General features: G+C 36.9%; 1 protein-coding gene and 1 long non-coding RNA gene across 4 annotated transcripts in view; both read right to left on the minus strand.

The window, feature by feature from the left end:
* LOC138166790 (uncharacterized) overlaps positions 1–17,576 on the minus strand; it is a 1,160,016-nt gene that overhangs the window by 989,258 nt on the left and 153,182 nt on the right. The gene's annotated exons all lie outside the window — the stretch shown is intronic.
* Positions 14,532–17,576, minus strand: part of NNT (nicotinamide nucleotide transhydrogenase) — a 142,190-nt gene continuing 139,145 nt past the window's right edge. For all 3 annotated transcript variants that reach the window (XM_069095311.1, XM_069095310.1, XM_069095312.1), the window contains exon 22: positions 14,532–16,929. In XM_069095311.1, coding sequence (XP_068951412.1) covers positions 16,780–16,929 — 150 coding nt within the window. In that variant the 3' untranslated portion in view covers positions 14,532–16,779. The remainder of the gene's footprint in view (positions 16,930–17,576) is intronic.

The following is a 17,576-nucleotide window of genomic DNA, read 5'->3' on the forward strand; positions in this document are numbered from 1 at the left end:
TTCGCTCTTGTCTATTTCCATCCTAGCACAAAGCCTGGTGATAAAAGGACTTTAATAAAATGTCTATTGATTGACTGATTGGTTGACTTTTCATGTTTCTGTTTCTTTCTTACTTTTTTGTTTGTTGGAGGGGCAAGACAGGGCAATTGGGGTTAAGTGACTTACCCAAGGTCACGCAGCTAGTAAGTGTTAAGTGTCTGAGGCCAGATTTGAACTCAGGGCCTCCTGCCACCAGGGACGGTGCTCTATTCACTGCGCCACCTAACCACCCAGACTTTTCATGTTTCTATTTTCCCAATGACAAAATGAGATCAGTTGCCTTTCCAATATAGGCACAAATAATTTCTAGAAAAAGATCTTTGTTTCTCTGATGCAGTGATACAGAGAAGTAAAACACAATATAATTTCTAAGGCCTGATCTTAACAAGATAGGATTAGTGACTCTTAAAAATTATCTTTTGACCTTTGGTTTTTTATTTAGGAGGAGCTCCAAATAAGAATTAGTGTTTCTTTTTGAGTGTTGGCGACAGATGTAACACCAAAGCCCTGGAGATGAACTAATAGAAATTAGATGATAGAGTACATTGTGTTCTTCATAGAAGAAAAAAATAGCATTTCACAAAAACAACTCTACAACTCAGCAAAGTTAATCAGAACAGATTTCTTAGGTCATTTAGCTGATCTCCAGAGACCAGTAAATGACTAGGCATTATCATGTATCTCCTTATGCTTGATCCAGTTTGGTTTCAAATGACTTAAATAATGGGGCATCTACTTCTTTTGCAGTGAAAATTACTCCATAGCCCATTTTTTGGATACAGGGCTGATTTTTTCAAATTAATTTCACCCCAAAAATTATGTGTAACAAAAGGAGAAACATGCCAGCACAAAATGACACTGCCATATCCTTCCCACTCCAGCATTTCTCTTTTGTCAACATTGCACTTAAAATCTTCCAGAACTACAATTCCGCGACTCACTAATGACCTTTATATATATTTCTGTACCACCATAACTGAACAGCTGAAGAAAATACTTTGCCCTTTACTCTCTATCTTCATCCTGGTGCAGTATTTACTTGCATTTTCTCCCCTCTCCTTCTCTAACTCTTCTGCCTCTCAAGTATACTGTGTCCCTCTCCCCACCAATAAAAAAATATACAATGTGGTTCATTAAACATGGTTCTACCTTCTTCAGGCTTCAACAGAAGAAGCACTCCAGTCTCCCTAGGGTCAACATTGGGTTGTTTATCCACTTCACTTCCACCTACTGCAACAGACCCACTCCTGTCTTCAGTTAAGTGGGGTTGATCAAGGGACCAGAGAAAGACATGACTTGCTGTAGGTCACACAGAACCAAGAGCAAAACTGTGAATCAAACTGAGGTCCTCTGACTGCAAATTGACTAATCTAATCACTACATACCAAATTCTCTCTCATCTGTCTTCTGGACTCTCTGCATGCCACAGTGTTGTAAGAAACAAGAACTATTCACAGAATCACAAAAGCTCAGAATTAAAAGGTATCTAAGAGGCCACTAAATCCAGTACCAAACAAAACTACCCCATGCCACCCCCAACAAGAAGACATCCAGCTTGTCCTGGAAGACCTCTACCAGATAATTTGCCCCTCTACCTCCAAAAGCATCCTACCTCACTTTTCTACAGTCCAATTATTAGGAAAATTTTCATGACAAAAATCTAAATGTTATGTGACTTCTACTCATAGTACCTCATACTGCCCTCTGGGGTCCAGCAGAAGAAATCTAATGGCTTCTCCATATGACAATCCTTTAAACACTTGAAGATATATCATGTCTCTCTTTAGTCTACTCTTCTTCAATCTAAACATCTTTAGATCCTATATGGCAGGATCCCCAGGCCCTTCACCATCATGGTGACCTTCTCTGAATATTTTCTAGCTCATCAATGTCCTATGTCATGTTCTGGGGAACAAAGACAATACTTCAGATATGGCCTGATCAGGGAAGAAACAAGCCAGACTATATGACCTCCCTAGTCCAGGACACTATGCTCCTAAAGCAACCTAAAATCCCACTAGTTTTTTTTGGCTTTAATACTATACAGTTAAGCAATATTACAAATACCTTATACCTATCAATTGAGGAATGGCTAAACAAGTTGTGGCATATGATTGTGATAGAATATTATTATTCTATAAGAAATGATGAACAAGATGCTTTCAGAAAAACTTGGGAAGACTTACACGAACTGATGCAAAGTGAAATGAGAAGAACCAGAACATTGTACACAGTTACAGCAATATTGTACAATGATTAAGTGTGAATGACTTAGCTGTTCTCAGCAATATAATAATAAAAGACAATTCTGGAGGACTTATGATGAAAAACACTATCCATCTCCAGAGAAAGAACTGATGGTGTCTGAATGCAGATCAAAGCACACTTTTTTTAAGCTTTATTTTTCTCAGGATTTTTTTATCTGTTTTCTTTCACAGTATGACTAATAAGAAAATGTTTGCATGACTGCTTGTTGCTCTTAGCTTTCCTCCATACTCTCAGCTCTTTAAGAGTTAATGCCCCTAGCATCATTCCTATGGGAATGTCTCGTGTTTTAAATATTTATGGATCTCATTTGTCTTCTATATCGTCTTCATTTTCGAAAATAAATCCCTTCCCTAGCCATGGAGTCATCACTCATAACAAGGAATAATAATGTAGGGGTCGGGAAACTTCACTTGAGTAAAATTAAGAAATATATCAACTGATAGGATATGTGATATTCCCCAACCTTAGTCCCTGATATCTGATTTTTAAAAAGGGAGGCTGACACTTTTTTTTATCTCTTCTTTGGAGTCAAGCATGATCATTATAAAACATTTAGTTTCTATTTTTTTTTAATTTACATTGCTATAGTGTAATGGTTTTCTTTATTCTGTTACTTTACTTTGTAGCTGGTCAAATAAGGGTTCCCATACTTCTCTGTCTTCATTTCTTACAACACAGTAATATTCCCTAACATTCACATAACACATTTGGTTTAACCATTCTTCAACTGGGAGGGTTTCTATTATGTTTTCACTTTTTTGCTATTATATAAATAATGCTGCTTGAGAAATATCGGTATATTCAGTATTTTTCTATCTTTGATCTCTTTAGCGATGCATGTGTAATAGTGGGATCTCCAAATCAAATACTGTTTAGCCACCTTTTTAACATAACTTCAAATTAATTTCCAGAATGTTTGTTCCAATTCGCACTGTTTGGGATGAAAAACTTCAATCCAAAATTTAATCAAGAATACGGAGATTTCTTAGGATAAGAACAGGAATTTATTCTCTTCCCTGGGAGAACAGGGCAGTCTTCCCCATGACTGATTGTGAAGAAGAGGCGCCTTACAAAAGGCAGAATAAGAATTTATACCCTAACACAATCAAACCCCTTCTCCCGGGGCTGTCCCTTCTCCCATTGGCTGAGAGGTGGGCTCAAGTCTTCGCTGGAAAATCTTTCCCAGTGGGGTGGGGTCAAGATGACTGAGTAGAAACAGGACCTCCTTATGGATCTGGCTTCCACAACCTCCAATTCATGTAAAACGGGACTCTGAACAAACTTTGGAGCTACAGAACCCACAAAATGACACAGAGAAGCTAACCTCCTGTTGAGGACAGGCCGGCAGGCATAGGCTAGCACAGTGCTCTGGGAGCCGACCCCAGCCCTGCACGGGCCAGAGGTTTTAGCCCCAAGGTGGGTCTGACCAGCAACCGGCTGGAGAGACTCCAGATCACCAGCAACTGTGGCCATTTCCAGATTCATCAACACATAGATGCTGACAAAGAAAGAGGTCAGCCCAGCGTGGACTTTGGAGAGTGCCTCAGCTTTGACCCCCGGAACGAGAAGGCATGTGATAGCTTTAGCTCCTGGCCTGCAGAGTGTAGGGGGATCAAGTGACCTGTCTGAGGGGTATCCGCTCTTGCTTTAAACTACTTGGATCTAGATTGTGGTCTAGGGTGGAGGTCCTGGGGTGTGTGACCAGCTTGCCAGAGCATGTGGAAGCTTCAGAGAGGGTACCCAACTAATACCTCTGGCAGCTGAGAAAACCCCAGCATTTGGAATGAAGCTCCCCTGTCTGGTAGCAGAGTCCAACTGTGGCAAAAAAGGCCAAAAGTCAACTGAGTGGCAACATGACCAGGCAAAGGAAGCAAACAAAGCAGAGCAATCCAACATTAGACTCCTATTTTGGGAACAAAAAAGATCGAGGCATGGAACAGGAGGGAGACAGTGAAGTCAGAACTCCTGCACCAAAAGCTTCCAAGAAAAATACTAGCTAGTTACAGGCCACAGAGGACCTTAAGAAGCAGATAAGAGAAGTGGAGGAAAAATTGGGAAGAGAAATGAGAACAATGCAAGAAAATTATGAAATGAGAGTCAACAGCCTGACTGAGGAAAATAATACCTTAAAAAATAGACTAACTCAAATGGCAAAAGAGGCTCAAAAAGGCAATGAGGAGAAAAATGCTTAAAAAGCCAAATTTGCCAGATGGAAAAAGAATCTTAAAAGCTCACTGAGGAGAATCATTCCTTCAGAATTAGATTGGAGCAAATGGAAGCTAAGGACTTTATGATAAATCAAGATGCTGTTAAACAGATCCAAACAAATGAAGGAACAGAAGGCAATGTGAAATATCTCACTGGAAAAACCACTGACCTGGAAAATAGATCCAGGAGAGATAATTTAAAAATTATTGGACTACCTGAAAGCCATGATCAAAGAAAGAACCTAGAAATCATCCTCCAAGAAATTCTCAAGGAAAACTGCCCTGATCTTTTAGAACCAGAAGGCAAAATAGAGGTTGAAAGAATCTACTGATCACCTCCTGAAAAAGTTCCCAAAAAGAAAACTCCTAGGAATATTATAGCCAGGTTCAGAAATTCCCAGATCAAGGAGAGAATATTACAAGCAGCCAGGAAGAAACAATTTGAATATTATGGAAACACAATCAGGATCACTCAGGATCTGGCAGCTTCTACACTGAGGGATCAAAGGACTTGGAATAAAATATTCCAGAGGTCAAAGGAGCTGGGATGAAATCCAAGAAACAGGGGGGTGGAGCCAAGATGGTGGAATGGAAGCAGTAAGTTTTCTAAGCTCCTCTGTGAATCCCATCACTAAACTTTAAAAAGTGAATCTGAATGGATTTTGGAGTGTCAGAATCCACTGGGAGACAGAGTGTGGCAGAATCCAGCCCAGAAAAGTGCCCACGTAGGTCCGGGCAGGGGGGAGCACAGAGCAGCAGCTCAGACTACAGAGCAGACTACAGCAGAGAGAGAAGGAGCCTCAGCTGGTAGACTCCCCCACCCCAAGGGTGATTTGCAGCCATCTCACCAGCATCTCACCAAGGGTCCGGAGGATCCATTGGAGCCAGGTAAGAGATGGCTCGGGGCCCCCAGCAGAGACAGCAGCTTCTTCTGGGGCTATCAGCCCCCAGCCTGGAAGTTTAGAAACTGCTTGCCTGACTTTCCAGAGCCTAGGATGACAAAGTGAACTCTGGCTGCTCCAATCCCCCCTCCCCGACCTAGAAAACCCAGAGTGAAATCCTGAGACAGTAGAAATAGCCTCAGGCTTGGGAGTCATTGAGAAAGGGTGTAACTGAGGCAGCAAGGAGTCTGAAGAGAAGAGAGGGAGTGGTCCCAATAAGCCCTACCTCATCTGACCAGCAAAAGCCTGTTGGAGCAGTAGCTCAGGGTCATAGAAGCAGAAATCTGGAGTGACCAGACCACCCCTCCTCCACAGAGTACTTTGTGAGCATCAGCATAACTCAACAGAAACACTGAGAGCCCTTGCCTTGTCCTCAATCTACACACCCAAAGGCTACAGTACACAAAGCCAAAAACCAGGCACCTAGCTCCCAGCCTGAGAAATTAGGAAATAGGAAGTCACAATGGGAAGGAAGGAAGCTGAGGAGAAGAGGAAGACAAATAAACCGATTAGAGCTTAATATAGCCAGCAAGAACAACCAAATACAGAAGACAACATGGACTCTATACTCACACCTGAGACCACATAAGGAAATATGAACTGGTCTCAAGCCCAAAAAGCACTCTTGGAGGAGCTCAAAAAAGATTTTAAAGGCCTTATTAGAGAGACAGAAGACAAATTTAAATCTACACTGACCAAACTGGAAAAAAGTTTCATGGGAGAAAACAAATCCTTAAAAAGTAAAATTAGTGAAGTAATTAGAGAAAATACCTCCCTGAAAAAGGACCTTCAAAAACTAACTTAAGAGAATAATTCACTAAAACACAGAATCAATCAAATTGAAGCTCAGGTCTCTATGATGCTCCAAGAGTCAATCAAACAAAACATGAAGATTGAAAAATTGGAAGAAAGTGTAAAATATCTCACTGGAAAAACAACTGACCCAGAGAACAGATCCAGGAGAGATAACTTAAGAATTATTGGTCTACTGGAAAGCCATGATGAAAAAAGCAGCCTGTACAACATCCTCCAAGAGATTGGCAAAGAAAACTGTCCTGAAGTCCCGGAATCAGAAGATAAAATACTTACTGAAAGAATTCACCAGACTCCCCCTGAAATAGATCCCCAATTGAAAACTTCAAGAAATATAGTAGCCAAATTCCAGAATTATAAGATTAAGGAGAAAATACTACAAGCAGCAAAAAGAAACAATTTAAATATTGTGGAACTGCAGGAAGGATCACACAGGACCTAGCAGCTTCTACATTAAAAGATCAGAGGGATTGGAATTTGATATTTCGTAGGGCAAAAGAGCTAGGACAGCAAACACTGAGCATAATCTTTCAAGCAAGGAGATGGCCATTTAATGAAATAAGGGACTTCCAGACTTTCCTGACGAAAAAGCCAGAGCTCAATGGAAAATTTGATCTCCAATTACAACACTCAAGAAAGACATAAAAAGGTAAACAAGGAAAACACACACTCACACATACACACATGCACACATGCACACCCATGCACACATCGCATAACTTGGGATTGCAATAAGAGCAAAATATTCACATCCCTATATGAGAAGCTGATAACTGTCAATATCAAAATTTATATGATTACCATGACCCTTAAAAGGGTTATACATAGATAGAGGATGTGGGTATAAATGAACTAACCTGATGATTAAAAAAAAATTTATAAAGGGGGTCAAAGGGACTGCAATGGGATAAAAGGAAAGGATGAGACAGAAAAAGGTAAATTATGCCATACAAAGAGGCATAAAAACACACTATAATAAAGGAGAAGAGGGAGAGGAACATCATTTGAACATTATTCTTACTGGTTCTGCTTCAAAGAGGGATCAACATAATCAGTTAAGTTTAAGATTCTAACATGAAAAGACATGAAAACTCATTAAATAGAGGGAAAGGAGGGAGGAAGAGGAGCACTGTATAAAATTTACTCTCATTGGTTTGGGGTCAAATGGGTAATAACTTACTCTGATAAGTAAAAAATTATATTGTGTCCTATAGGAAGTAGGAAGGTAAGGGAGGGATAAAAGGTAGGGGGGCTTAGAGGGGAGGGAAACAGCAGTAAGGGAGAGGGTAGATAAAGAAGGGGGGGAGTTACCAGGAGGGACAACTGAGGGAGGTGGTGGTCAAAAGGAAAACCCTCAACGAGGGGAAGGGAGAAGGAAGAAACAAAACCATAAGCAGGGGAGGGAATAGGATGGAAGGGAAGGGACGGATAGTCATCATTACTGTGAATGTGAATGGGATGAACTCTCCCATAAAACAGAGGCAAATAGCAGAATGGATTAAAAACCATAATCCTACAATATGCTGTCTACAAGAAACACATGTGAAACAAAGGGATACCCACAGGGTAAAGGTAAAAGGCTGGAGTAGAATATATTATGCCTCAGCTAAAGTAAAAAAAAGCAGGGGTAGCAATCCTTATCTCGGATAAAGCAAAAGCAAAGATAGATCTAATTTAAAAAGATAAGGAAGGAAACTACATCCTGCTAAAAGGCACCATAGAGAATAAAGCAATATCATTACTTAACATATATGCACCAAGTGGTATTGTCCAAATACCTAGAGGAGAAGGTAAGGGAATTAGAGGAAGAAATAGATAGCAAAACTATACTAGTGGGGGACCTTAATCTCTCCCTCTCTAAACGTAATAAATCTAACCTCAAAATAAACAAGAAAGAAGTTAAGGAGGTGAACAGAATTTTGGAGAGCCTAGATATGATAGATCTCTGGAGAAAACTGAATGGGGATAAAAAGGAATATACTTTCTTCTCAACAGTTCATGGCACATACTCAAAAATCGACCATGTAAAAGGACATAAAAACCTCATAATTCAGTGCAGAAAGGCAGAAATATTAAATGCATCCTTCTCAGATCATGATGCAATAAAATTATATGCAATAAAGGGCCATGGAAAGACAAAATAAACCAATTGGAAATTAAACAATTTAATCCTAAAGAATGAGTGGGTCAAACAAGAAATTATAGAAACAATCAGTAATTTCATTTAAGAGAATGATAATAATGAGACAACTTACCAAAATTTGTGGGATGCATTAAAGGCAGTTCTTAGGGGAAGTTTTATATCACCGAGTGCATACATGATTAAATTAGAGAAAAGGGAGGTCAATGAATTGGGCATGCAATTGAAAAACCTAGAAAAAGAACAAATTGGAAATCCCCAATTAAATACTAAATTAAAAATATTGAAATCCACAGGAGAAATTAATAAAATTGAAATTAAGAAAACTATTGAAATAATAAATAAAACTAAGAGCTGGTTTTATGAAAAAAACAATAAAATCAAGGATATGAACAGGCAGTTTTCAGAGAAAGAAATTAAAGTTATCTATAAGCACATGAAGAAATGCTCTAATTCACTATTGATTAGAGAAATGCAAATCAAAACAACTCTGAGGTACCACATCTCACCAGTCAGATTGGCTAAGATGACAAAACAGGAAAATGACAAATGCTGGAGAGGATGTGGGCAAATTGGAACACTAATGCATTGTTGGTGGAGTTGTGAACTGATCCAGCCTTTCTGGAGAGCAATCTGGAATTATGCCCAAAGGGCTATAAATACTTTCATATCCTTTGACCCAGCAATACCACTCCTAGGGTTGTATCCCAAAGAGATCATAGAAATGGGAGAAAGACCCATATGTACAAAAATGTTTATAGCAGCTCTTTTTGTGGTGGCAAAGAATTGGAAATTAAGGGGGTGCCCATCAATTGGGGAATGGCTGAACAAGTTGTGGTATATGCATGGTAAGAAATAATTGTTCTATAAGAAACGAGGAGCAGGCAGTCTTCATATTTACCTGGAGAGGCTTAAAAGAACTGATGCTGAGTGAGAAGAGTAGAACCATGAGAAATTTGTACACAATTACAGACACAACGTATGTGTGATGACCAACTTTGATAGACTGGACTCTTCTCAGCAATGCAGTGATATAAGTCAATCCCAAAAGACTCATGATGGAGAGAAATATGTGCATCCAGAGAAAGAACTAGAAAGAACTAAGTTTATATCCAGGTGGAAGCAAAATACCTGATCTTTTTCATTCTCTTATTTGGTTTTATGTCCTCTTTACCATTTTCCATTCCAGCTGGTACAATCCGTCCTTATAACCTGACTAATGTATAATGTGAAAGTATTTACAGATCCTATACTTGACTATAAGCCGCCATGGGGGGGAAAGGGAGGGGGACAAAATGTGAAATTCAAGGAATTGTGGAATTGAATCCTGTAAACTAAAAGGAAACAAACAAATTAATAAAAAGAAAAAACCAATAAAATTGATAGACCCTTAGTCAATATGATAAAAAAAGAAAGAAAACCAAATTATGAGTATCAAAAATGAAAAGGGTGAATCAACCTCCAATGAAGAGGAAATCAAAACAATAATTAGGAATTATTTTTCACAATTGCATGCACATGAATTTGACAATCTTAGGGAAATGGATGAATATTTACAAAAATACAAGTTGCCCAGATTAACTGAAGAAGTAAATTACTTAAATAACCCCATCTCAGAAAAAGAAATTGAACAAGTCATCAGTCAACTCCCTAGGAAAAAATCTCCAGGGCCAGATGGATTTACTAGTGAATTCTATCAAACATTTAAAGAACAATTGATTCCAATACTATACAAACTATTTGGGAAAAATTAGTGAAGAAGGAGTCCTACCAAATTCTTTTTATGACACAAATATGGTACTGATACCTAAATCAGGAAGAGATAAAACAGAGAAAGAAAATTATAGATCAATCTCCCTCATGAATATAGATGTAAAAATTTTAAATAAAATATTAGCAAAAAGACTACAACAACTTATCTCAAGAATAATACACTTTGATCAGGTAGGATTTATTCCAGGAATGCAAGGATGATTTAATATTAGGAAATCCATCAGTATAATTGATCATATCAACAATAAAACTAGCAGAAATCACATGATTATCTCAATAGATGCAGATAAGGCTTTTGACAAAATACAACATCCATTCCTATTAAAAACACTAGAAAAGAATTGGAATAAATGGAGCCTTTATTAAAATAATAGGTAGCATCTATTTAAAACCATCAGCAAATATTATATGTAATGGGGATAAGCAAGAAACATTTCCAGTAAGATCAGGGGTGAAACAAGGGTATCCACTATCACCCCTCTTATTCAATCTGGGACTAGAAATGTTAGCAGTAGCAATTAGAGAAGAAAAAGAAATAAAAGGAATCAAATTAGGCAAAGAAGAAACCAAACTATCACTCTTTGCAAATGATATGATGATATACTTAGAGAATCCCAGAGAATCAAGTAAAAAAGTACTTGAGACAATAAATAAGTTTGGCAAAGTTGCAGGATATAAAATAAACCCACATAAATCGTCGACATTCCTATACATTTCTAATGAAATTCAACAGCAAGAGATAAAAAGAGAAATCCCATTTAAAGTTACTGTAGACATTATAAAATATTTGGGACTCTACCTGCCAAAAAAAAACCCAGGACCTATATAAACACAACTACAAAACACTTCACACAAATAAAGTCAGATCTAACTAATTGGAAAAATATCAATTGCTCATGGCTGGGTCGAGCTAATATAATAATAAATGACAATTGTACCTAAATTAAATTATGTATTTAGTGCCATACCAATCAATTTACCAAAAAACTACTTTATAAAGCTAGAAAAAAATAGTAACAATATTCATTTGGGAGAATAACCGGTACAGAATATCAAGGGAATTAATGAAAAGAAATGCTAGGGAAGGTGGACTAGTTATACCAGATTTCAATCTGCATTTTAAATCAGTAGTCATCAAAACTACTTGGTACTGGCTGAGGAATAGAGTAGTAGATCAATGGAATAGATTACACAAAGCCAATGTAACCAAGATTAAGAGGGAGGTGGGAAATTGGGAAAGAATTTTTACAACGTATGTCTCTGATAAAGGAATCATTTCTAAAATATACAGAGAATTGAGTCAAATCTATAAGAATACAAGTCATTCCCCAATTGATAAATGGTCAAAGGATATGAACAGGCAGTTTTCAGAGAAAGAAATAAAAGATATCTATAAGCACATGAAGAAATGCTCTAAATCACTACTGATTAGAGAAATGCAAATCAAAACAACTCTGAAGTACCACATCTCACCAGTCAGATTGGCTAAGATAACAAAATAGGAAAAAGACAAATGCTGGAGAGGATGTGGGCAAATTGGAACACTAATGCATTGTTGGTGGAGTTGTGAACTGATCCAGCCTTTCTGGAGAGCAATCTGGAATTATGCCCAAAGGGCTATAAATAATTTCATACCCTTTGAGCCAGAAATACCATTTCTAGGGTTGTAACCCAAAGAGATAATAGAAAGACCTATATGTACAAAAATATTTACAGCAGCTCTTTTTGTGGTGGCAAAGAATTGGAAATTAAGGGGGTGCCCATCAATTGGGGAATGGCTGAACAAGTTGTGGTATATGCACATTATGGAATACAATTGTTGTATAAGAAAGGAGGAGCAAATGGACTTCATATTTACCTGGAGAAGCTTATATGAACTGATGCTGAGAAGAGCAGAACCAGTAGAAATTTCTATACAATTACAGACACAACGTATGTGTGATGACCAACTTTGATAGATTGGACTCTTCTCAGCAATGCAGTGATATAAGTCAGTCCCAAAAGATTCACGATGGAGAGAAATGTCTATATCCAGAGAAAGAACTACAAAGAACTGAGTTTGAATCCAGATTGAAGCAAACTACCTGAGCTTTTTCTTTTTCTTGTTTGGTTTTATTTCCTCTACCATTTTTCATTCCATCTGATACAATCCGTCTTTATAACCTAGTGTCTAATGTGAAAGTATTTACAGATCCTATATTTGACTGTATGCTGCCATTGAAGGGGGAGAAAAGGGAGGGGGACAGAATGTGAAACTCAAGCAATTGTGGAATTGAATCTTGTAAACTAAAAGTAAACAAACAAATTAATAAAAAAAATTTTAAAAAGAAGCAAAAAATTAAGAGAAAAAAAAAACAAGAATCACCTACCCAGCAAAACTGAGTATCATGTTTCAGGGGAAAATATGGTCATTCAGTGGAATAGAGGATTTTCAAGCATTCTTGATGAAAAAACCAGAGGTGAATAGAAAATCTGACATTCAGATACAAGAAGCAAGAGAAGCATGAGAAGGTAAACAGGGAAAAGAAATCATAAGGAACTTATCAAAGTTGAACTATTAACATTCCTACATGGAAAAATGATAATTGTAACTGAAGAAACTTTTTTCAGTATGAAAATAGTTGAATGGAATAGAAATATATATGTCTATATCGGAGAGTATATGGGCGTATGAATACATATGTGAATGTGTGTATATATGTTTTCAGGTACATAGATAGAGGGCATGGGACCAATTTAATAGGAAGGGATGATACTTAAAAGGTGAAATTAAGAGGTGAGAGAGGAATATAATGAGAGGAGATGGGGAGAGACAGAATGGCATAAATTATCTCATATAGAAGAGGCAAGGGAAAATGGTTACCATGGAGAAGAATAGGAAGGCAAAAGGGAATGGGTCAACCTTATACTCATTGAATTTGGCTCAGGGAGGGAATGACATACACACTAAGTACGGTATCTCACCCTACAGGAGAGTAGGGCAGAAGGGGATGAGAGGAGGGATGATGGAAGGGAAGGCAGGCTGGGGAGGAGGGAAGTTGGAAGCACCCACTTTTGAAAAGGGATGGGATCAAAATAGAGAATGGAACAAGTGGGAGGTGGGATAGAAGGGAGAGAAATACAGTCTTTTACAATACATCTACTATGTTAATGTTTTGCATTAGCTACACATGTATAACCTATATTGAATTGCTTATCTTCCCAGTAATTCTTTACATGCTGTTTTATAAATCAATCAAGTAGTGAACATTTTGTTATGCTTTAAAATATTGGCTTCCTTCCCTCTCGATTGCCAGACTCTCTTTCCCACTCCAAAATTTTCACTTCCAGCATCAGAGGAAATAAAATGTGCCATTGTGAGGCATTAATGATCCTCTCTCTAGATATCAGGCGGGGGGCCGGAAGGGGCACATTTCTTTAAAAGTTCAGTTCCTTAGCCCCATATGGTTGGTCTAGATGTTACTTTAGAGATAACAGTTTGAGCACTGGGGTCTTGAATGCTTCTTAAATACAAACATGACAGTCCCTGCCTCTTTATTAAAGCAAGACTATAAAAAGCTTCCCTTGGAGGGATTTTTCCTTTACTAATTAAACTAATCCTTTCCTTGGAAAATCTCAAGAGCAGCTGGGTTATACAAATTACTACCATTGGAGCAGATGAATTTTTTTCAGCCTTCTAGCCCAATCACGTTTGTTGGCACAGTTTCTCAAATACTGGAAAGGCCTATAAATTAAATACTTGAAGCAATCTTCCTAGATTTACAATGGAGCTGCCCAATTTTCCCAAAACTAATCTGCTTTAATGTATCAACTTTGTTGCCTGAGGGACTGGAAAATTTGCTTATTGATTACATATATCATAAGGGTTTTGATAAATTTGCTATAGAGAAAACATTCATGGGGTTGTACAAATTGAGTTAAAATTTAAAGCTTCCTACTAGATGATTTGTATAGGTGACTCTATATCTAAAATTACTCACATATAAAAGTATCTGCTTTGATTACATTCTTTTTTTTAAAAGGCATTTGGGGTTAAGTAATTTGCTCAAGGTTACACAGCCAATTTTTTTGTGTGTGGGTGTTAAGTATCTGAGGCCAGAACCGATCCTGGGTCCTCCCAACTCCGGGGTCAGCACTCTTACTCACTGCGCCACCTAGCCACCCCTTTGATTACATTCTTGAAAGTTCTATTTCCAGATTTACCACCAAGTCAATTAACCAACATGTCCTAATCCAATTTTCCTTTCTGTTGAACAGGGAGAAGAAGAAATTGCTAATGTTAGCAAAGTTTTGTATTATAGCAGAAAGACTATAGAGATTCATAAAGAAAAAATAATCAAACCCACAAAATCTTTTAGGTATCATTTATTAAATAATTTGGAGGCCTGTTTGGCAAGGTGATTGATTTCAAAACAAATAGTTCACTCCAGGAGAAAAGGAAAACACAAATAATGCATGGATGCTAGAAGCTAAGGCTATATGAATGTCAGCAGGAATCCTAGGTTGCTGACTGAGGTATCACAGGACATAAAACACTAAGTCATTCTTTCCTCAATGTCAGAATATGAAGTGGGATAGAGGGGAGAGGGAGGAAAATATGCACCATGAGTGAGCAAGAAACAAAAATATATGGTGAACAGTACAGGCACACAAGTGCTTTACTACTACAAAATTTAAGGCAATACAGAGGGTGAAAAAGAATACCCACTAAAATTCTTATGGGGAAACAAAATGGTTTGGGGATTTAAAAATTTTTTATTGTAATTCACAATTTAAGACCACCAGTTTGAAGAGAAGCAATATGCTCAAAAATAAATCTATCAGATAAAATCACTTTCAGGATAATTTTCATTTCACTTAACAGGACTGTATGACAAAGGCTTGCCAAGTAACAAAAGTGTGAGATCACTGGAAATTTCACTGAGATTTGTTAAATGACTACTACAAATGGCAATAATAATAATAATAATTCAGGGTATAATCTGGCTGCTTTCAGTTTAATCTGACTGTAGCAACTATCTCCAAAAGATAAATGTGTCTGCCTTCCCATTTATACCTCCCCACTATACTGAAAAAGTATAAGAAAGGAAATACTGTTCACTCTTTCAAATAAATCTTTCATGATAAAATATAGACTTGAAGTTAAAAGTGAGTTGTAATCCATTAGTCTATTGCATTTGTTATTTAAAATACAAAGGAAAGGTGACCTTTCTATACATGGAAAACACTGAGCTTAATGAGGCAAAAAGGAACACATGCTTTTACATAATGAATAAATCCTTCAAAGTGAAACATGACAAAAAAAATAAATCTTTTTTTGTTTGCTTCAGCAAGATTTTATAGACTATATCTGTTAACTGAAGAAGATAGCTGAATTCTGTATTTAATCACAAACTTATACAAATGGTTTTAGTATTTGTGCACACTTTTGTCACAAAGTCAAGAATATATGAAGCTTTTGGCACAGCAGACAAGATTAATCAACAATCTATATTTTTGCTTCAAAAAGGTGTCAGCTTGTATTTGCATAAACACAGAGGTAGTGAAAAAAGTGCTCATATTTTTTTCAAATGTCATCAATCACACAAGAACTCGACACAATAATTTGAAAAATCATTTTTATAAACAGTTAAGATGAATTAATCTCATTTACTTCATGGTAGCACGTCTTCCCCAGATGTTAATGCTTCCTAACACAAGTAGATCTGTATTTAGCCTTTGTCACCAGAAACAGTTGCTACATCATTATGCAAACATGATAAATTTATTTTATTAGTCAAATATTTGAATTCCACTCAAGTGCACTTAATAAAAATAAAACAGCCCTACACAATATAAATTGAGTACTCAACTAAACCTACCATATGAACTCAAAGAATTCTTATAATATATAAAGGGAGTTAGATTTTAAAAGCAAAACAGATTTCAAATTGGTGTATTTCATCATAGCTCAACACATATAGCTTCCAGTGAAACATATGAAAGCTAATAACTTTAATGTTTTCCAGAATTTCAAAGAGGTTAGCTGAGCTGTTAAGAATATATTACACAAAAATAATCCCAAAATTCAGGGTTTGAAACAACATACTGAAAAAATGAAAAGTTTGATATGGTTCATTTGAAACAAGATTAAACATCAAGGGGACAAATCAAGAGTAGACAAAGCTTTAAATTATCATCATTTGATTAACAAAACATTTGGAATAATACAGGTGCATACAATGTTTACATTGTAACCTATTTTTAGTCTAATGCACTTAGAAGTTTCCTAAAATAACATATTTTTGGTTCTTGAAAAACTGTTGGCTATTAAAAGTGAAGGGAGGAAAAATGTTTCCACTGGATTTCACCTAAAATGATGCTAGTCTCTTTTTACAAAATGCTTCTGACTCACATATCAAATATATATGTACAGAAAGATTTAGCATCTTTGATGCTCATTTTAAAAACTATGACAATTCACTATATTTTAATGGTGTCTATCCCTTTTCTTGTATTTTTCAGGGTTTTCTCTTTCTCAAAGACATGATTTATACCTTACAGATATTCTTCTGTTCATAGAGCTGAAGTAGCCATTTTAGACAATGGCTACTGATACCTACTTCTGATAGGATTCCCTAACTTTTGCCTGTAGAGCATCACAGGTCTTCTTGGCATCCCCTAAAAGCATCGAAGTGTTGGGTTTGTAGAATATTGGGTTATCCACTGCGGCATAGCCAACTCCCAGAGACCTCTTCATAACAATTACCTGAAATATAAGTTTATAATTCTTTTAATAACATGGGCTACTCACTCCTTTAATATTAAGACATCAAATATGTATGTGGGCTAGAGAGTACACGAGCGTCTATTTAAAATTTTCAGGTGTATTTAATTGAGAGGGAAAGTAGGGTAGGATTCCTAAATTCAACCTTTTAGTCACTAGATCTCAAACTGTCAAAATCTTCCAATACCAAAGACCTCTGGGGACAGATTTATCTCTCAAAAAGAAAAAAGAAACAGTTACTTCAACACTGTATTTCAACAAAATAAAAGGGACAGGGAAGATGAACTCTATATGCTATAGGTCTAACACAATAACCTTGCACATATGACATAATAGAAGCCTAGTGAGCCAATCTGGATAGCCTTGGCTACTATTAATTGTCACTTTTTAGTAAAATAAGCAAGCTTTCTATAGTTTTCAAAAACATAATTCCCAAGAAACTAGACACTGAAAAATATTTTCATATGTAGTATACATACCAAGTAGAAAATTATACTGCTCTCCCCCACCTCCAGAAGACATTCAATTATGAACTTATGATGCAATAAGCTCTGAACACAGACATGCAAGTGTTCACATCATCTACATTTATTTAACACAAACAGTAACCTAGTTTCCAAACAAAGCAT

The sequence above is a fragment of the Petaurus breviceps genome, unplaced genomic scaffold (genome assembly GCF_028583685.1).
Source record: "Petaurus breviceps papuanus isolate PSGF00001 unplaced genomic scaffold, PetGlider_PUasm1.0 226, whole genome shotgun sequence".
NCBI classification, from domain to species: Eukaryota; Metazoa; Chordata; class Mammalia; order Diprotodontia; family Petauridae; genus Petaurus; species Petaurus breviceps.